The 23,023-nt window shown below is 36.4% G+C and overlaps 1 protein-coding gene across 1 annotated transcript in view; it reads right to left on the reverse strand.

Moving 5' to 3' along the window:
• LOC135201637 (PC-esterase domain-containing protein 1A-like) overlaps nt 1-23,023 on the reverse strand; it is a 197,919-nt gene that overhangs the window by 142,255 nt on the left and 32,641 nt on the right. The window contains exon 5 of the mRNA XM_064230724.1: nt 20,266-20,419. Coding sequence (XP_064086794.1) covers nt 20,266-20,419 — 154 coding nt within the window. The remainder of the gene's footprint in view (nt 1-20,265; nt 20,420-23,023) is intronic.

The raw sequence follows: 23,023 nt of genomic DNA on the forward strand, positions 1-23,023 counted from the left end.
CACTTGTGTATGAATCATCTAGGACATTCCATTTAAAATTTTCAGCTACACCATTTGTACATAATGAAATGTCAATTTAGGAAAAGGTTAGGTGTGTACTTGAAAAATATGTTGGAACTTCACTTTCACTGAGACAAAACAGGTTGTGTTTCATTATAGTTTTTTCTATGTTGGTTCCGGATATGTCAGTGGGGTTATTAATATCCCATAATGGATTATGTTCATTAAAATCTCCTACTAAAGTAGGGGTTCGTGTATACTTTTGCTAATAAGTTCAGAAAAATCACTAAAATTTGCATTAAAATTTGGTTGGTTATATAAATTACAAATAATGATTTTACTTTGTCCGGCATGTATAGTTTAATAACTGTTATTTGATATGGTATAGATGGTATGTTGAAAGGTTCATATGTTATGCTATTATGAACATATATAGCTGTGCCTAATTTTCCACCATCAGTTGGTGAATAACAGGCAATTTTATAGTGTTGGATATTTGTAGGGTTACTTCCTCCTATTTGCTGTGTGGTTTCGTATGATTCTTTGTAATTCACCCGGACGTAGTCAGGTTATGAGGCCATTTATATTCCATTAAATAATTTTATTTTCCATTATTGGGGGAATTGGTATTAAATTTTGTAAATTGATTGCCGATTTTACTTTGCCTCATAGTTTATATGCATTTGAATTTATTTGTGGTTTTTTAATTGCTGTATTTGTATACTGGTTATTTGATTCAGCAGTTGTTTTTTTTTCATAATTTAATATCAATAAGTATTTTTTATTTTATAATTTCCTTTTTGTATTTTAAGGATTCAGAATATAATTCGTTCTCATGTTGGTGTGTTAAAGGGCACTTCCTTAATTTAATTAAATTGTCTATACAATTTCGTACTGAGTCCTCTGTCTTGGTGGTTAGTTGGTTATATGTACTTACAAAGCACTCATTACAACCACAAGATGAAGCATGTTTGGTAATGTTAATTACTGGTTCAGAAGTATTTGATCCAGCTTAAGAAATTTCTGGTTTTGTAATTCTATTAGTCCTTTTCTGTAATGATAAGGACTGTTGGTTTGAGGGGTTGTTTGTTTTGTTGTTGCTAATGGAATATTTGGGTCTTGTGGATGATTGGGGAGTGATAGTTACATTTTAGTTTGGTTTAATGGTATGATTTCCATTAGTATTATTTGATGGGAATTGTAAAGAGTGATTAATTGATTCTTTACTGTCCAGATGTTGGATGTTTGATTGGGATTGAGGGTAATTATGTATTTCCACTTGTGATGAGGTTAGTACAATATCTTTATTAAAATGTTCTCCTGGTGTAGTTAGAGTTTCTTTGGATTGACTGTAAATTTCAATATTCATTTTCTTTCCTTGGGTGGGGTTCGTCCCAGTATTCTTTTCTTTTTGTCACTTTGATCATTATCATTATTTGACTCCTCTTCCATTGGAAGTCTTTTCCATGGATATCTGAATCTTCTATGTTATTAGTGGTACTGGTGGATATATCAACATGCTGTTTTGGGGTTCAGCATTATTGATATGAGAATCAGTTTGTACCTATATTATCTTGTTGTTTGTTATTAATGTGATCAATATTTAGATTTTTAGTTACATTTGCGAAAGAGTGGCTTTTAGATGGATTACCAACTCCTCTTACTTTTAGCTCGAGTCTAGCTTCTTTGACTGACATTCCTGTTCTATTCATCAACAACTGGAGCCCTGTGTTGTATTGATAAAAGGAGCATTCCTTAGATTTTGCGTGATGGGATTGTCCACAGTTAATACATTTTGGAGATTTACATTTCCAATTAGTAGTATGGGTGTCTGATGCACATACTGTGCATACTGCTTTATGGCATTTTTTGTATGTGTGCCCATACTTTGAACATTGACGGCACTGAAGTGGTTTTGGTATAAATGGATGCAATTCTCTATTTTGTCAAAGAATTTTGATTTTGAGTAGGAGATCTTGGCCTGTAAATTTTATTTTTGCAATATTATTTTGTTTATTTTTATCTTTCCTATTTGGAATTGAGTAGATTTCTAAATCATGTATATCATTGTATCTTAACTTAAGGAAGTCAAGAATCAATTGTTTTGAGGGTAGTCCTCCTTCTTCAATGTTGGGTAAAATAACAGTGCAATGTATATAATTTAATGTTTCACGACTTATTATTGTTTTTTTTGTGCCATTTATTTCTTTTATATTTAAAAAGATGGTGGACTGTTTTTTCGTGGTTACCTGAAGTAACCATTCATTTTCTTTAATATATCGGCATTCCATTTCTTGTGTTGGGCATGTATCAATAATTTGTTTTCTAATAGTGCTATTGATACTTTATTTTCAGCTTTAAGTACTAGAAATCTTGACCAGTTATCTGGTCCAAAAAGATTATCAAAATGCACCACTGTTGGATTAAGACAATAATATCTATTTCTCTTCGGACCTTGCCTTATGTGGGTTATCTGTGTATCAGATTTGTTTCCTTTCTCTGTTACGTATGGTTCCATTGTTATTATGTTTTTATCTTCTGATTGATTTTTACTTTTTTGTATAATTTCTATGGGCCCTGCTGGGTGTTTAGGATCATATAATTTATTTGGAATTGGCTGTTCCTTTGCTGCATTATTATCTTGAACCGACTGAGGGAGATTCAGGGATAAATTTCCAGTGGTCATCAACTGTGCCGAATTTTGTCCATCAAGGGGCCCAGGGGTACTAATAACTTTATTCATATTTATCATAAAAAATTAAAAGACAAAAAAAAAAAATAATAATAATACATTTTGAAAAGATATCATTGGCTTTTCGTAAAGTTAAATCTTCCGCCAATGGCACAAGTGAGAAATGACTCCCAAATGTCCACATCCCTACCCTACCCCAAAAGGGGGATGGCATAACATGATTAGTATGGCCCAAGTATAAGCAATACCTGCTTGCTAGGACTAGAAGTATTACGAAATACAATTATCCTCATCCTAACCATGTCATGGGCAATCCGAAGAGAATGCCGAGAGTTCTAACCCTAGAACCAGGCCTCCTGGAATCTGTGGTCAAGCCCCACAGAATAGTTCCGCCTGAAAAACCAGTTCCGAACATTGTTGGGTAGATGATGGATCTACCACATTTCCCACTACAGGCGGTCCCCGGGTTACGACGTGGTTCCGTTCTTGAGATGTGTCGTAAGCCGAAAATCGTCGTAAGCTGGAACATCGTCAAAAATCCTAAGAAAACCTTACTTTTAATGCTTTGGGTGCATTGAAAACTATGTAAACTACATTCTTATGGTATTTTTCATAAAAAAAAAAAACCTTCAAATATTGATTATTTTACATTTTTGGTGTCATATTTCATCTGCCAGATCAGCGTTGTAGGCGTCGTAACCCTGGAAATAATGTCTGATGAATATAATTGACAAGCGTCGTAACCTCGGAATGTCGTAAGCCGAGACCGTCGTAACCCAGGGACCGCCTGTATTTAGCTTTGGATTTAACTTCAATCCAAGTTACGATATGTTTTCTTATTTATTAGATATTGAAAATTTTCACAAAAGTGGAAAAATCCACAGATATTAATAAAAAAATATATAATGTCATATGGGACTCTTGGGTTCAAACCTGGGAAGAAATTCCTGAGGTTTGAGAGCCCCCTCGCCACGTCAAGGTGGTCCCATAATGAGGGGGGACCGCTTTATAAAATACAAACTAACGAACATGCATATTTTCCTTGGCTCTTTTAAAAAGTTATCCTTTACTTCCCTGTATCTAGTAATACTGTACGTGTATTACTATCTATGTTATAAAATAAAAACAAACTGATCATGTTTTGTTTGGAAAAATCAGCTGAGGGCTGAGGTAAGATTATTTCGCCGTATTTACCTCAATTCAGAGTGATTTTCTTGCTTCTATTTAGCGTAAATTAATCTTTAAAAACTGTTCATATGTGAGAGGTTATATTTTTCTATATATGAAGTGTTTTTAAGTTGAAAATTGACTTAAATGTGTGAACTAGAATGTTTTTTTTTTAATAGATGGCACTGTTGTCTGGTTATAGGTATGTGTTTCAGTATTTGCCGAAGCACTGAGAGACCCTCATGAGATACAAACATAACGAATATACATCTTTCCTTGGCTCTAACAAAAAAATAGTTATGCTTTACTTCATTGTATCCAATAATACTGTGTGTAGCCTCATATTACCAAGTATAGTATTATAAAATACAAACAAAACAATCTATGTTTTTGTTTGGAAAAATCAGCTGAGGGCAGAGGCAGGGTTATTTCAACCTACTTAACTCGATTCAGAGCAATTTTCTTGCTTCTATTTAGCATAAATAGATTAATTTTTATCATATGAAGTGCTTTTAAGTTGAAATATGAATTGACCCCTGAACGCATATTGGACATATTTTACGTCAACAAAAATTACGTCGGGTGCTTAATTGACGTAAAATATGTCAACGCTAAAAAGTTTCTTTAAATATTCGCGGAAAAATAGTTATAGGCCTATTTGGCAAAATATTTTGAATCACACGCCTTGAGGGATGCTGGGGGTTTACTAAAAAGCATCAACCACACATCTCAGAAATTACTTTGTCACATTGTTGTAATTTTTACACCGTTTTATATTAGCCGTTACATAGAGTTTTATATATGAAAATGTGCGCAAATTCATGTAGAATACAAATAAAGACAACCCATGGTTGTATCTTTTAACAGTTTTGAAATATTTTCATATTAATAACGATAAATGCCAAAATTTCAACCTTCGGTCAAATTTGACTCAACCGAAATTATCAAAAAACGCAATTATAAGCTAAAACTCTTACATTCTAGTAATATACAATCATTTACCTTCATTTTGCAACAAATTTGAAGCCTCTAGCACAATATTTCGATTTAAGGTGAATTTTAGAAAAAAAAAACTTTTTCCTTACGTCCGCGCGGTAACTCTGCCGAAAAAACCAGAAATTCTTTCATCGGATTGTCGTAGTGTTTAGACCATTTTATATTAGCCATTACATAAAGTTTTATATATACGTATATGAAAATGTGTGCAATTTCGTGAATACAACAAAAAGAACTCATGGTTGTAGCTTTTACCAGTTTTGAAATATTTTCATATAAATCACGATAAATAGAAAAAATCTGACCTTCGGTCAATTTTGACTTGTCCGAAATGGTAGAAAAACGCAATTGTGAGCTAAAACTCTTATGTTCTAGTAATATACAATCATTTACCTTATGTTGCAACAAATTGGAATTCTCTAGCACAATATTTTGATTTATGGTGAATTTAAAAAAAAAAATTTCCTTATGTCCGCATGGTTCCGCATGGTAACTGCCGAAAAAATCAGAAATTCTTTCGTCACTTTGTCGTAATGTTTGTACCGTTTTATATTAGCCGTTACATAGTTTTATATATGAAAATGTGCGCAATTTCATGTAGGATACAACAAAAACAACCCATGGTTGTAGCTTTTATCAGTTTTGAAATATTTTCATATAAATCACGATAAATAGAAAAAATTTCAACCTTTGGTCAACTTTGACTCAACCGAAATGGTCTAAAAATGCAATTGTAAGTTAAAACTTTTACATTCTAGTAATATTCGATCATATACCTTTATTTTGCAACAAATTGGAAGTCTATTAGCACAATATTTCGATTTACGGTGAATTTTGAAAAAAAAACTTTTCCTTACATCAGTGCGGTAACTCTGCCGAAAAAATCAGAAATTCTTCCGTCAGTTTGTCCTGTTTGTCGTAATGCTTGCACCATTTTATATTAGCCGTTACATAGTTTTCTATATGAAAATGTGCACAATTTCATGTAGAATACGCAAAAAAACAACCCGTGGTTGAAGCTTTTATCATTTTGAAATATTTTTATATAAATAACGATAAGTGCCAAAATTTCAACCTTAGGTCAACTTTGACTCAGCCGGAATGGTAGAAAAACGCAATTGTAAGCTAAAACTCTTACACTCTAGTAATATTCAATCATTTACCTTCCTTTTGCAACAAATTGGAAGTCTCTTGCACAATATTTTGATTTATGGTGAATTTGTGAAAAAAAACATTTTTCCTTACGTCCGCGCGGTAACTCTACAGAAAAAAATCAGAAATTCTTTCCTTGGATTGTCGTAATGTTTGCACCATTTTATATTACCCGTTACATAAAGTTTTATAAGTATATGAAAATGTGCGCTATTTCATGTAGAATACACATAAATCACGATAGAAAAAATTTGACCTTCGGTCAACTTTAACTCAACCAAAATGGTCGAAAACTGCAATTGTAAGCTACAACACTTACAGTCTAGTAATATTCAATCAATTACCTTCATTCTGCAACAAACGGGAAGTCTCTAGCACAATATTTCAATTTATGGTGAAATTTTGAAAAACTTTTTTTTTCCGTCCGCACATTACGAATTCATGCATCATATTGTGAATATTTTATGTGTGTTGCTTTGATTGTTTTACAATTTGTTATATACCAAAGTGATTGCAATTTAGTGTACAATACAACGAAAAAAATTAACTCATTAGCTTTAACCGTTTTGCTCGCATTGCAATTTGTATACAATTATATATGAAATTCTTTTTTCGCGCTGTCATATATTCCCATATTTATATATGATAATGATATTTTTTCTCATTTCTGATGGTTGCATACTAAACTTCAGGCAATGACAAAAAAAAGGAGCCAAAAAATTAACTCTTAATCTTGAAAACTAAGCGTGCTGTGACTTTTTTAAAAAAACTTTTTCCGCTTAGGCGCTCGCTCCCGAACGCCGCCGGCATACGGGAGACACTTTCAGAAATACCGGCTCGGCGTTTAAGGGTTAAATATGTAGGTCTTGTTGTGAACTTAATTGCTATATTTTCGTTAATGGATAGTGTCGGGAGCATGTTATTTTGTGTAAAAAAAACATATTACGTTCGTTATCTTAACCCTATTTCATATGTCATTTATGTATTTATCTATCACTGGCGTGAAAAAAAAAATGTGCTCTTTCAAGGCCTGTTTTTTTTATTAAAATATTTTTTCTCCACTGTTATTTGTGGTAGACTTGCATCCATGTTGCTGATGCACGATAATTTAAAGTCATTAGCAATGTGACCATTTTGTTTTCTCAGCTTCAGCTACAACTGCAGCTTAAATTAAGTAGTTGTATATTTCCTTGCCAATATTTTCTACATACCAAATAAAGGTTTAATGCAAAAATATTTCAGTTCTGTTCTACTTAACCCTCTTACGCCGAATGGACGTATTAAACGTCGAGTCAAAATGTCTCCCGTATGCCGAATGGACGTATCATACGTCGACTCAAAAACGTTTTTTAAAAAATTCGCGGAAAAATACTTACAAGCCTACCAGCCGAAAACTTTTGAATCACGCGCCTTGGGGGATGCTGGGAGTTCACGGATCAAAGCATTGTTTTGTTTACAAACTTTACCCAGGCGCGCAAGCGCGAATTTCTTTCTTATCGCACTAAAAAGTATCAGTGACACATCTCAAAAATTATTTCGTCACTTTGACATAATTTTTGCACCATTTTAAATTATCCTTTACATGAAGTATTATATATGAAAATGTGCGTAATTTCATGTAAAATACAACAAAAAATACTCATGATTGTAGCTTTTATCAGTTTTGAAATATTTTCATATAAATAACGATAAGTAAAAAAATTTCAACCTTCAGTCAACTTTGACTCTACCGAAATGGTCGAGAAACGCAATTGTAAGCTAAAACTCTTATATTATAGTAATATTCAATCATTTGCCTTCATTTTGCAACAAATTGGACGTCTCTAGCACAATATTTCGATTTATGGTGAATTTATAAAAAAAAACTTTTTCCTTACGTTCGTGCGGTAACTCTTCCGATAAATTTTTTCGTGCGATTGTCCTAATGTTTGCACCATTTTAAATTTGCCGTTACATAAAGTTTTATATGTATATGGAAATGTGCGCAATTTCATGCACAATACAACTAAAAAACAACCCATGGTTGTAGCTTTTATCAGTTTTGAAATATTTTCATATAAATAACGTTAAGTGCAAAAATTTCAACTTTCGGTCAACTTTGACTCTACCGAAATGGTCGAAAAACGCAATTGTAAGCTAAAACTCTTATATTCTAGTAATATTCAATCATTTACCTTCATTTTGCAACGACTTGGAAGTCTCTAGCACAATATTTCGATTTATGGTGAATTTATGAAAAAAAAAAAATTTTTCCTTACGTCCGCACGGTAACTCTTCCAAAAAAAATCAGAATTTTTTTTGTGCGATTGTCGAAATGTTTGGACCATTTAAAATTAGCTGTTACATAAAGTTTCATATATGAAAATGTGCACAATTTCATGTAGAATACAACTAAAAATGATTGAAGGTTGTAGCTTTTCTCTTTTTTTGAAATATTTGCATATAAATCACGATAAATAGAAAAAAAACCACATTCGGTCAAATTTGACTCTACCGAAATAGTTGAAATACGCAATTGTAAGCTAAAACTCTTACGGCCTAGTAATATTCAGTCATTTATCTTCATTTTGAAACAAATTTGAAGTCTCTAGAACAATATTGTGATTTATGGTGAATTTTTGAAAAATATATTTAACTTCCCTCCACGCGCCGATTCGCGGCCGCAAGTCTCCGAAATGCATACATCGCATTATCCTAATATTTGCTCCTTTTCATATTAGCCATTTTATAGAGTTTCATATATCAAAATGTGTGCAAATTCATGAAGAATACAATAAAAAATAATTGAAGGTTGTAGCTTTTCCCATCTCCGAAATATGTGCATATAAAAAAAAATATATATAAAAATTTCGACATTCGGTCAACTTTAATTCGTCCAAAATGGTTGAAATCTGCAATTCTATTCTAAAACTCTTACAGTATCGTAATATTCAATCATTTGTCTTCATTTTGAAACAAATTGGAAGTCTCTAGAACCATATTTAGATTTACGGTGAATTTTTGAAAATAAATTTTTTTTACGTCCGCACGTTACGAATTCGTACATCATTTTGTGATAATATTTTTCCGGTGTTGCTTTTATTGTTTTACAATGTATTATATATCAAAATAATTGCAATTTAGTGTACAATACAACGAAAAAAAAGTAACTCGTTAGCTTTGACCGTTTTTTGCACAGCTTGATTTGAATACAATTATGTATGAATTTTTTTTTTCGCTACCATATATCGCATTATTTACATATGATAATGATATTATTTTTCATTTCTGATGGTTGCATACTAAACTTCAGGCAATGACGAAAAAATGAGCCAAAAATGAACTCAAACTTCAAAACTAAGCACGCTGTGATGCTTTGAAAAAATTATTTTTTCCGCTTCCGCGCTCACTCCAAACTGGCCCTGGCATATGGGAGAGGTTTTGATTTTTAGGGCTTCGGCGTAAGAGGGTTAACTAACGTCATTAGTAACATTACGGTAATTTTTTACTACCGTACGATGGCTGAAATACAAGAAAAACACTATTGTTATCAGATTTGGTTCGGTTGTTGTAGCAGAACAACTGTTATCATGCAGTTGTTTATGGCTGCAGCATTTAACACTTAAACGCTGATTGGACGTATTATACGTCGACATAAATTGTCTGTTGGGTGCCGATTGGATGTATGGTACGTCGATATAAAAAGTTTTTTTTTAAATTCGTGGAAAAATACTTATAGGCATACCAGCCAAAAACTTTTGAATCACGCACCTTGGGGGATGCTGGGAGCTCACGGATCAAGGCGTTATATTGTTTACAATCGTTACCCAGGCGCGCAAGCGCGAATTTCTTTCTTCTCGCACTAAAAAACATTAGCGACACATCTCAGAAATTATTTCGTCACTTTGACATAATTTTTGCACCATTTTATATTAGCCGTTACATGGAGTATTATATATGAAAATGTGCGCAATTTCATGTAGAATACAACTAAAAACAACTCATGGTTGTAGCTTTCATCAGTTTTGAAATATTTTTATATAAATAACGTTAAGTGCCAAAATTTCAACCTTTGGTCAACTTTGACTCTACCGATATGGTCGAAAAACGCAATTGTAAGCTAAAACTCTTATATTCTAGTAATATTCAATCATTTACCTTTATTTTGCAACAAATTGGAAGTCTCTAGCACAATATTTCGATTTATGGTGAATTTATAAAAAAAAACATTTTCCTTACGTCCGCGCGGTAACTCTTCCAAAAAAAAAAATCAAATTTTTTCGTCCGATTGTCGTAATGTTTGCACCATTTTAAATTAGCCGTTACATAAAGTTTTATATATGAAAATGTGCGCAATTTCATGTAGAATACAGCACAAAATAATTGAAGGTTGTAGCTTTTCTCATTTTCAAAATATTTGTATATAAATCACGATAAATAGAAAAAAAACCACGTTTGGTCAACTTTGGCTCTACCAAAATAGTCGAAAAATGCAATTGTAAGCTAACACTCTTACAGTCTAGTAATATTCAGTCATTTATCTTAATTTTGAAACAAATTCGAAGTCTCTAGCACAATATTTAGATTTATGGTGAATTTAAAAAAAAAAAAACTTTCTTTCCCTCCACGCGCGGATTCTCCGCCGCAAATCTCCGAAATGTGTACGTCGCATTCTCCTAATATTTGCTCCGTTTCATATTAGGTGTTTCATAGTTTTATATATGAAAATGTGCACAATTTTATGCAGAATACAACAAAAAAGTACTTGAAGGTTGTAGCTTTTCTCATTTTTGAAATATTTGCATATAAAAAAATATACAAAAAAAACTCTACATTTGCTTAACTTTAACTCGTCCGAAATGGTCGAAAACTGCAATTGTAAGCTAAAACACTTACAGTATAGTAATATTCAATCATTTACCTTCATTTTGAAACACATTGGAAATCTCTAGAACAATATTTCGATTTATGGTGAATTTTTGAAAAAAAATGCTTTGATCGTTTTACAATGTGTTATATACCAAAATGATCGCAATTTAGTGTACAATACAATAAAAAAAATTAACTCATTAGCTTTAACCGTTTTGCTCACAGCGTGATTTGAATACAATTATATATGAAATTTTGTTTTCGCGCAATTATATATCGCATTATTTATATATGATAATGATATTTTTTTCATTTCTGATGGTTGCATACTAACCTTCAGGCAATGACAAAAAATGGAGCCAAAAATGAACTCTTAATCTTGAAAACTAAGCGCGCTGTAATTTTTTGAAAAAAATATTTTTTCCGCTTCGGCGCTCACTACGAGACCCCCCGGCATACGGGAGACGATTTTTATTATACCCCTTCGGCGTTAAAGGGTTAAGCAACAATTACAACAGTACCAACGACAATTTTTATCATTTTCGTTTGCTTTTTTAGCTGATCTAACTAGACAATATAATAAATAAAGAGATGGAGGATACGTTAGCAGTCTGGAAAAGGTGACACTCTCTCTCTCTCTCTCTCTCTCTCTCCCCTTCTCTCCTCTCTCTCTATCTCTCTCTCTCTCTCTCTCTCTCTTGCTCTCTCTCTCTCTCTCATACTAGGCTAAGATTTACTTGTATGTTCATTGAATCTGACATTAACAATTTGTATTACTACCAGACAGACCATGGTAAATGATTAGGCAAATGACCTTCCACATTTTCATTAAAGTTAATACTTTTTAGGGAAAAATACCTGGCCTTGACACTCCAAGGCATAGTTATCATGTCTAGAGCACAGTAAGGTGGATTGTGATGCCCATAGACTTGAATTTCGCTTAGCGTTGGACCCCCAGGAACGGAACCCCTGACATTAACCGGGAGCTGCCTGTATAGGCATAAAGAGATACAGAAGTAGAACAGCAGTCTTCCGATCTGAATGAAATCCTTGTTTACCACCTCTGGCGGGAGCACCGACAATTACGCGCAGGACAATTCAGCATGACAGTTCAGCTTAGGGACAATTCTGCGCATGACAATTCAGGGCAAGGACTTTTCAGCACAAAAGACAATTTGTGAAATAAAATAAAAACATGGAAAACAAAGAAAACAGTGATCAGATTTATTTTTTATTTGTACCATATTGAATTTTAAAAAGTAGATAAATATTAATTGAAATGACATACTATAAAATGTTCCTGTACAAAAATATTCATACTAATTTATTTCTGTAATTCAATGAGGTAGCTTATATTTTGTAAGTATTCCAATTTGTTTACTCGATTCCAATATTTACTAACTAGCATTTTTATTGCCTTAGCTGTTCTCTCGCAATTTACTTTTTTTTTTTATTCTCAGTATCCTATTCTCTGCATTGTCTTGCTCCAATTTCAAAAACTCCATAAACTTATAAATGGTTGGGTGGCTGTAACTCAATGTTAACTGAAGACTTTGGTGCCACCCTTCTAATGAGTTATTGGTCTTTGGTAGGTCTCTCAGCACCCGATCAAAAGTACTCCATAACAAAGGTTTAAAAATAGCATCTCTCCTACGGCGTCGGAAGGGAAAACCAATCCACGTATCTTGAAATAATTTGTTAAATATTCCAATTCAGGAGGCATAACATCTTGCAAAGATTCAAATACCTCGTAAATATCATCAGCTGGCACAAAAGCTAAGGGTAACCAACATCTTACAATGTTTTCAAATATGCTCCTCGCTTATAATATAACTGTGTAAGATTTCTTCTTCTTCTTTCCACCTTGTTCCCATTTTTATATGGGGTCGCCGTTTCGGATGAGCCGTTTCCATCTATTTCTATCCTGCGCTTCTGCCTCATCAATTCCCTTCTCATGTAAGTCTCCTCTCACACAGTCCTTCCATCTCTTTCTTGGTCTCCCTCTTCTTCTTCTTCCTTGCACCTCCACCCCCATAGTATGTCTCCCAGCGTGGTCCTCATCTCTCCTCAACAGGTGTCCATACCATCTCAGCCTCCCCTCCTGTACTTTCTTTGATACTTCCACCACCTTAGTCGACCCCCTTATGTAGTCATTTCTGATCCTATCCTCTCTTGTCACCCCAGACATCCACCTAAGCATTCTCATTTCTGCCACATCCATCTTCCTCTGCTCTGTTTTTCTCATGCTTGCTGTTTCCGTACCATACAGCATTGCTGTTCTTACCACCGTCTTGTGAAATTTTCCTTTTAACATAAGCGGCACTCTTTTGTCACAAAGAACTCCAGAGTCCGCTCTCCAGTTGTTCCAACCTGCCTGTACCCGATGTTTTACTTCTTCTTCCATACTTCCTCCAGCGTTAACAAAAGCTCCCAAATACTTAAACTTATCAACTCTCCTTATTTGCTCTCCACCAAGCTGAATACTTTCTCTATCATCCCCCTCAGTGGTGGTACACATATATTCTGTCTTAGATCTACTTATTCTCATTCCTCTGTCCTCCAGTACTTGTCTCCATCTTTCCAATTTCACTTCCAGATCTTCCCTGCTCTCTGCACACAGAACAATATCGTCCGCATACAATATGTTCCATGGTACTGTCTCCCTTACTTCCTCTATTATAACATCCATCACTATGTTAAAGATAAATGGGCTCAGAGCCGACCCCTGGTGTAATCCTACTCTCACCTCAAAACCTTCTGTCTCCCCAACACTGCTCCTCACTCTGGTAAATACATTCCGGTACATCTCTTGTATCAATCGCACATACTTCTCTGGCACCATCTTCTCCCTCAGACTCCTCCATACCTCTTGTCTCGGGACTCGGTCATAAGCCTTTTCAAGGTCAATGAATACCATATGTAGGTCCCTTGGTCTTTCCCCAAATTTCTCCATTATTTGCCTCAGACAAAATATACCATCTGTTGTTCCCCTTCCCTTCATAAATCCCATCTGCTCTTTACCTATTTGTACTTCTTCTCTCAGTCTAGCATCTATCATCCTTTCCAGTATCTTCAAAGTGTGGGACATCAATTTAATGCCCCTATAATTACCACACTCTTGGACATCGCCTTTCCCTTTAAAAATTGGGATCAATATACTCCCACGCCACTCATTTGGTATCTTTTCCTGTTCAAGAATCTTTATCATAAGATTGTACAGTATATCCACTCCTTCATCTCCTAATGCTTTCCATGCCTCCACCGGAATCATGTCTGGTCCGGTTGCCTTCCCATTCTTCATCTTCTTCAGTGCATTTAGTACCTCTTGCCTAGAAAACCTCATTACCATGCCAATGTTCACTTGCCCATCCTCTCTTATTAGTCTATTATTTTCTTCATTTAACAACTGTTTGAAATATTCTTTCCATCTCTTCACAATGTCTTCCTCCTTTCTAAGTACTACACCATCTTGATCCTTTATTTGTTTGATATGCGTTATATCTTTGGTGCTCTTATTTCTAGCCTTTGATAGCTTGATCATCTTCTTTAATCCTTCCTTTGTCCCCATCATACGACTTTGCTTTAGTTTGGGCTACCACCTTTTTCTCCACTTTGTTTTTCTCTCTGAACCTATCTCTGTCTTCCACTGACTGTGACTCTTCCCATCTTTTCTTTGCCTCCTTCTTATCTTTTACTACTTTCTCAATGTCTTCATCCCACCACCAACTCTCATTTTCTTCCCATATGATACCAGATGTCTCTCCTAGCAGCTCCTTTCCATGCCTTCTTATTACTGCTGCATTTCGTGCCCACCATTCTTGAACATCTTCAATCCCTATATCAATATCCTCCAAAACCCTCCTCTTAAACTCTCTCTTCTTATCCCCTTCCTTCTCTAATTTGTACCATTTAATTTTTCTTATCCCTTTAGCTTTAGTTTTTCTTTCCCTTTTCAACTTCAAATCCATACATAGCAGTCTGTGTTGGGGGGCTACATGGTCGCCTGGAATAACTTTGCAGTTCTTGACCTCCACCAGATTTATCCTTTTATACAAGAAGTGTAAGATTTGAAGCCTGTATTTTCCACCGCTTATAATATAACTGTGTAAGATTTGAAGCCTGTATTTTCCACCATATGCACTGAGCCAGATGAAAAAAGCAACCACTTATTTGCATGCTTTCAAACACATTTCAAAATCTAAACAATAGCAAAATTCATTTAAAAGAATGTGATCACGACGTGTATCTGATTGATTTATTTCTTTTTTTTTTAAGCTCAGCAAATGTTTGTAAAAAAAGCTACACTCCAGAAAAGGAAATACATCCAGTCCGAGTTTAGAAGAATACCAGTAATTATTATTCGCTTGTTGTCATAGCATAAATAACAACCGTAAATTGTTCGATGGATGAAAGTGTAAACAGCAAAATCAGAAATAAATTATTATAATTTTCAGTATCTTATTTCAATAAATATCATATTTCATTTTTTGAATTTCAAAAATAAATTACTAATAAAAACTAATTTGATCATCGTTTTCTTAATTTTCCATACTTTAGCTATATTTTGCCAAATTATCTTTGCGCTGAATAGTCTTTGTGCTGAATCGTCATGTGCTGAATCGTCATGTGCTGAATCGTCATGCGCTGAATCGTCATGTGCTGAATCGTCATGTGCTGAATTGTCAGCACGGAATTGTCAGCGCTGAATTGTCCTGCGCGGAATTTTCGGCCCAAGCCTCTGGCGTACCAACCATCCCGTACAGTTCCTCTTCTTAAGCACTTCCCCTATGTTAAAAATATGGCCCTATGCCTCTCCACAAACTTAGCAGACACCAACATACTCAAGAACAACAGAGACCTAGTCAATTGATTCCACTTCTTCAACTAAATGAGAATAAATAGAAAAATAACAAAAGACTGAAGATGACTCCTCTATATTGGTCTCCTCATCCACTACAGCAGGAAGGAGCAGGGTTGGCAAGAGCCGACTCCTCAAACAAAACCCCACACGACACAGAACTGGAAACAACAGAAATGTAACCTCGTGTAGCACCATAACGTAAGTGCTGAAAGGTAGAAGAGGAAGCAGTGACGTAACACCATTAAACACATGGAGCACACCCTTTTGCTGATCCATACCTGAAGTGCCATGAGGGAAAAGAGAAAGCAATGAAGAAACAACATTAAGGTAAGTGAATGACTGGGAAGGGTTAGGAGAGGGGAGAAACAGGTGGGCTAGCGACTAAACTGAGGAGCCTGTTAATAAAGCTGAAGTCAATATAGGTACAATACATGTGATGGTAGAAGAAGGACCACAAAAGTTGAAGCTTAGGATGATACAGGTGGAAGAAGTAGAGTACAGAGAAAAATGAGTAGATGGAAGGAACAGAATGAGACTAAGTACAGACACAGACACAAAAGTGATAGACTCAACAACAGATTGAAAAATATTATAAGTGGAATTGGAGTAAATAATACAAGCCTTAAAAAACATGAGCAAATGCTAAGCTAGAATCCCTTTCATCAGAGCCTGAAGTGGGCAACTTTGATAGCTGGGGTGGCTATTTATGCTTTCTGAGATCAATTGGCAGATGTTGGAGGGCACAAAGCAACTTCTTCCTCAGCACTGGGTCTGCAGACTCTTCCAATGATTACATGGCACTCCTAAGCTCAAGCTATACATAGGTGAGGTCACCAATACCTTTCCAGTCAAAGGAGACAGCAAAAATGTGCACACTATTGGGGGACATAGACTGATTACCCAATACAAATTAAGTCAAACCCTTAACAATCTCTGGAATAAAACTGACTTCCTTTTTTAACTTTAGAATACACTTTTCCTGAAACAAGGGGGGAGCAGAAGGTGAAGAAGAGTTTACGGGCTCAAGTCTCAGTAGAGGAGATGATGAGGGGAGTGCAGGGGATGTAGGAAGGTAATGAGAAGTAGGAGCTGGGGATGAAGAAGAAAGGGAAGTAAAATGTCCATGAACAGTTCTCAATAATTACTTCCTCAATTTATCTGATTCTCCTTTTCTGTATTTAAGGAATCTATTCATAAATTCAACTGACCATTCAGTGCACCCTACACAACTATTGTTGACACTATATTGCTAACCCAAACTACCAGCACAAACTGTGGACCTACCTTACTCTCACATTAGCAAATGCACAGAAGCCCCCCCCCCCCCCCCCCCCCACCACACCAAAACATGGAAAGAAGCATTCTGATGAGAAACTAAGATATTCAAGACACCTGGTGGAGAAGTGAATAAGACAGTCATCTGGGTCAGCAAAACAATCAATTTTTTTTTTTTTTTTTTTTTTTTTTTTTTGTGAAATCAGAATGCACCTGCCAGCAAGAAAATATACAGTAGTACCTCGAGATACGAAATTAATCCGTTCCGAGGCGCCTTTCGTATCATGAGGTTTTCGTATCTTGGACCACCATTTTACATGTAAAATGGCTAATCCGTTCCAAGCCCTCCAAAAACACCCCAGTAAATTTCATAATGAAGCTAAATTAACCTATAAACAATGAAATACTACAACAATTTGGACCATTCAATACCTAAATTAATAAAAAAATGCAAAATATAACCTGTAAATAAAGTGTATATTAGTGTACATGGTAACAAGAAATATACTGTACGTAAAATGTGGAAGCTTACCTTTCGAGTGAGGCTATCTCCGAAAGTGGCAGCAGAGGAGGAGGAGGACAAACGGCAGATAACGTACGTACGTACATACACTTAACTTTCTATGAAAACACATAAAAAAATTAAGGAAAACTATAAAACTAAAATTTACGAAACATTAACAAAACTGTAACACTTAACTTTACCAAAAAAAACTACAAAAAAGCTAAAAATTAAAAAAAAAAAAAATTCTTTTTTTATTTTTTATTTTTTTTTTTTTTTACTTTTACGTAGGCTTTTTTTTTTTTTTTTTTTTTTTTTTATACAGAATTTCAACTTCATCACCACTTTCAACGTTCTGTTTATCACTTGGTTCTTCCTTTTTGCTTCAACTTTCTGTTTTTTATCACGTGGTTCTTCCTTTTTGCTTACTCCTGCTAATGCCGAAGGCCTCTTTAAAAAATAACGATCGAAGGAAGATTGCTTCTGCCTACTTCCACAATGTTCCTGAAACGACTCAGGCAAACGTCATCGAACTGCGCAAGCATACGACCTGTGTGAGCCTTTTCGGGGTGTCTTTTTTCGATAAACAATTGCACTTTATGAAAAGCAGCTAGAACATCCTTAATTTCTGCCGTTGTCATAGGGTCGTCTTCCTCCTTCTCGCCGCTGCTAGAGAACTCCTCTTGAACGACGTTATGTTGCATGGCCTCCAACTCCTTCAGGTCATCCGTCATAAGCTCCTCTTGGTGCTCCTCGAGAAGGTCGTTGATGTCGTCCTCGTCAACGACCAGCCCCATGGACTTGCTGAGTGCAACGATCTCGTCAAGATCTGGTTCCAAAACAGTTTCGGGATCGCTAACTGTTTCGGACTCTGCAGCACCAGCTTCGCCCACGTCGAATCCCTCGAAGTCTCGGCTAGGTACGGCATCAGGCCAGAGTTTCCTCCACGAGGAATTCAAGGTTCGCCTCGAAACCTCCTGCCAAGCTTGGTCGATGAGTCGGATACAAATGACGATGTCGAAATGCTCCTTCCAAAATTGACACAAAGTGAGGTTTGTGGTATTGGTAATGTCGAAACATCTCTTGAAAAGATGTTTCGTGTACAGTTTCTTAAAGTTCGCTATCACTTGCTGGTCCATGGGTTGGAGGAGAGGGGTGGTGTTGGGCGGAAGAAAAAGAATCTTAACGAAGGAATACTCCGCTAGGATATCTTCCTCGAGGCCAGGAGGGTGGGGAGGGGCATTGTCCAACACCAGCAGACATTTCAGGGGGAGGCGCTTCTCTTCCAAAAATTTCTTCACTGTCGGGCCGAAACACAGATTTACCCACTCCGTGAACAAAAGCCTCGTTACCCAGGCTTTTGCATTAGCCCTCCACGTCACTGGAAGCTTCTCCTTCAGCACTTTGTGGGCCTTGAAGGCTCGAGAAGTCTCGGAAATATACAACAGTAGGGGCTTCACCTTGCAATCCCCACTGGCGTTTGAACAAAGTGCGAGCGTAAGCGTTTCTTTCATAGGCTTATGCCCAGGTAGCTTCTTCTCTTCCTCCATGATGTACGTCCGACGAGGCATTTTTTTTCAAAAAAGGCCAGTCTCATCACAGTTGAAAACCTGCTGAGAACTGTAGCCTTCCTTGGTCATCATCTCGTCGAAAGTTTTCTTAAATGCTTCGGCCGCTTTCGTGTCCGAGCTGGCAGCCTCCCCATGACGCACCACCGAATGATTGCCAATCCGTTTACGGAATTTCTCGAACCACCCATGCGAAGCCTTGAACTCTGGGGTTGGCGTTGAAGTCCCTTCCCCTCCGTCGTCTTCCGCCTGTGCAATCAAATCACCGAAAATAGCGCTGGCCTTGTGGGCGATTGCTGTCTCCGTTACCGTATCGTCAGCGATTTCTTTGTCTTTTATCCAGACGAAGAGCAGCCGTTCCATCTCGTCGTGCACGTGGGTCCTCTTGCTGGACAAAATAGTGATGCCCTTCGACGGTGTAGCTGCTTTGATGGCATCCTTCTGTTTAAGGATGGTGCCTATTGTCGACGGATTACGGCCGTATTCCTTTGCGATCACACTCAATCGCATACCAGCTTCGTACTTCTTGATGATCTCCATCTTTGTCTCCAAAGAGAGCATGCGCTTCTTTCCGTGAATTTCAACTTTCTTGGGACCCATGACTATGTTATCTTGTACATAATTTACGTATAAGTTACACAATAAAGTTTTCGCACAACACGATAATAGTACTGCAACAAAATCGCTAACGAATTTACGTTACTAAACGAAATCGTTGGACTGAATGAATGCTGTGTGCGTACGATAAAGATGTTGGTACTAAGAGGCCGAGATAGGTACGCCACCACGTATACGTATAAGATGCATGATGGGAGGGATGCTGTCCAATAGGAGAGAAGGATCTCATGGTGGTGACTAGCATCAGGAACCAATGGGAGAGCAGGAGGATGGTGGCGAGTCTACTAGTGCTAAGATGGCGGTGCGAGTTTCAACATTGTTATCTGGGCGAATCTCGGACTTTCAGAAACCTTTCGTATCTTGAAAACTTTTCATATGTAGAGCCGTTAAATTTTTCGCACTGGCTTTCGTATCTCGAGTTTTTCGTAAGTTGAGCCTTTTGTGTCTCGAGGTACCACTGTAGCTATCTTTGACAGTAGGTAAGTCATCCCAAATACTAAGTATTTCATAAAATAAATTAATTTCATTTCAATTGGTCTAAAATGTTAAATTGGTACTGTTTGAAAACTTATGCGTATAAACAAACCTGCTGAATAAAAACTCCGCCTTTGACTCTCTCTGTAGCAACTGGGAGTGTTGAAAGCCACATTACCAAGGTGTCAGAAGGCAAACTTCGCTTCAAGTCCTTGAACAACTTCACCATATCTTCTTTGTACTGATCCTCTTTCAAAGGACCCCACCTGCAAATATTGAAAAAAAAAGTCACAAAAAGAAAATACCATGTTATTACTGCCTTCCTTCAACAACCAAACATAGCTACACAAAGTAGAAATTTTTATATTATTCAGTTTCAAATATTTTACTTACTTCTCTATATGATATTTATCAATTCCCATGCCAGTGGGAGGATAACCATTTAAAAACAGAAAATACTATCTAGGTCATATAACTATACTTTCTATTGTTGACTCCTCCCTTTCAGAGTGACCATGGTTCATGCATCTATTGTTCTTAACATTTATTGTTCTCAGTTTTGTCTTAGATATGTCCACATGAGTGGGATGATGGGAGTCAGTGATTCATCGTAATAAAGAGGTAAGTTTTACAAATAAATTCATTATGAAAATTTCTATTTTTGAAATGAATCTCACCTCTCTATCATGATAGTTGATTTCTAACCAAAAATTAAAATCCCATGAGAAAACAATAAATTCTGTCCAAAATGAGATGTTACTTACCTAATGGGAAGAAACCATCTGTTGGTACTGCCAACAGTCAAGGATTAAATCCTATCAAGGACTAAGTAATTACGCCACAGAAACCTTTGAAAATAGTAACTGGGGATTTCTTGCAAGGGAAAACATTCTTAGTCCAATAACAGTAGGAGAAAGACCATGTACCAAGGCCTGCAGAACAATGACAAAGTCAACAAATTCCTAAATCTACTGACTAAACAGAAAAACTAGTCATTCATATGATCTTTCCTGCTAAAACAAAAGCTAAAAAAGTTCTGCAATCTTCATACTGAATTTCCAGCCACCAAGTAATGCAAGGTGTATTCCAAGTTACACTTCTATTGCGCAGCATTTACAATCTTCTCCAGTGAAGGATTTTAAGCAAATTACAAGATGTTGCCATGACACTTATGTCACTGAACTTGACCTTCAAGTTCAACACAGGCAACAAGGAAGATTGGCATGTACTTTCCCAACCAAGGTCTTAAAGAAGAAGGCCATAAAAAGCATGATGCAGAGCTCAAATCTTAAAATAACTCTTTTCCCTGAACAATGACAAAAATGAAAATGAAAAGACTTTCTTGGGATGTAAAGCATATGTTACAGAAGTCAGGAACTTGAGCCCACAACTATAAACTATCCCAAAGGCTTCAAAGGGGATTTAGGAATCTCTGTCCAGGAAAAATGTATAGCTTCCATAACATCCATGGTGGAGGACATTCCAATCCAATATGCCTTAACACTAAAGCTGGCATGGAACGATAACCCTTGATAGCTGTGACTGACAAACCTATAAGGTAAATTAAGAATTTAATCAGATTATTTATAGAGGTGAGTCCAGAAAATCCTTCTGGAATAGCACCAGCCTCTATAAACCAACCACTGCCTCTGGTACAAGGTGTTTGTTCACTCTCTCCTGAAATTGAAGATTGCCTTTCTATATTCCTTGACAGTTTTTCATTTACAGGACGCGGTTGTGAGTCTCAATGCAGCCAGCTGAAGCAAGGAGAAGTTTTGATGAAATGAAGAAGTCTTGGTTGGTACACCTGAAGACGATGGTGATCAAGGAACCACTCTCTGCAAGGCCAGCAAGGAGTCATTAAAGTCATGCAGGTCCCAAAGCTTAATGGAATTTTACAAGGACCCTTTAGATCACAACAAATTGGGTAAAGACACAAAGCTCTAGACCAGATCAATATAATAGTGTTTGAACTTTTAAAACTACCACCCTTGAGACCAAGCCACTTCCAAACCACAGAAAATCCTGGATGACACAATCTCCCTTAAAACTCCCTTTTATAAACAAAACCTTTTTAGCTCATTCCATATATATACTGCTGTTATCAAGAGTAGAATAAAGCTTTTGAATAACCAGTGTCACTCGTCAGGTTTAGTTCCTTTTGAAAATTCTGGGGTGCTCCATAAGCATCTCCTCATTAATGCTTACACCTTCACTAAATTGGAGCTTAAAACCCCCCCGGCCACGGTAACTTTGAAGGCAGCAAATTTAAGAAAAAAATATATCAATGGAAAGAGGAAGCTGCAGATGCACAAGGTGTAAGAAAATAAATTCTAACACATTTTCCCTCCCTCTCATGAGAGGTTAAAAAAAAGGGATTTTGACGTAGGAAAAATCTATTTCTGGGGGAAGACCTGTGTCGCCCGATGAAAAATCCCTGTAACTCATTTTTCTAGTATAAATAAACTCTATAATATACCAGAGAAAAAGCTAACATGGTTATGCTGAAGTTACTACCCTCAGTGCGATCACCCAAAGGGTGTCGGTATAAGTATAGGGGTGTTGTGTTACCACAAACCACAGGACTTCTGCCATTTAGAAGGTTCCCTTCAAAATCCCCCACCTTGGTGAGAGCCGTTACAACGAAATCACACCACCCGCCCTCACTCGCCACTACTACTAGTACCCACGCGCTACAACCCATTCCTGAAATAGTTCTACAAACTTGGATTAGTCAGGGTGGGAACAGAATGATAATAGGGTTAGGGTTCATCGGGCGACACAGGTCTTCCCCAAGAAATAGATTTTTCCTACGTCAAAATCCCTTTTCTGGGTTCGACCTGTGTCTGCCGATGAAAACATACCAGAGA

This window comes from Macrobrachium nipponense, chromosome 23 (genome assembly GCF_015104395.2).
Source record: "Macrobrachium nipponense isolate FS-2020 chromosome 23, ASM1510439v2, whole genome shotgun sequence".
In the NCBI taxonomy this organism is placed as follows: domain Eukaryota; kingdom Metazoa; phylum Arthropoda; class Malacostraca; order Decapoda; family Palaemonidae; genus Macrobrachium; species Macrobrachium nipponense.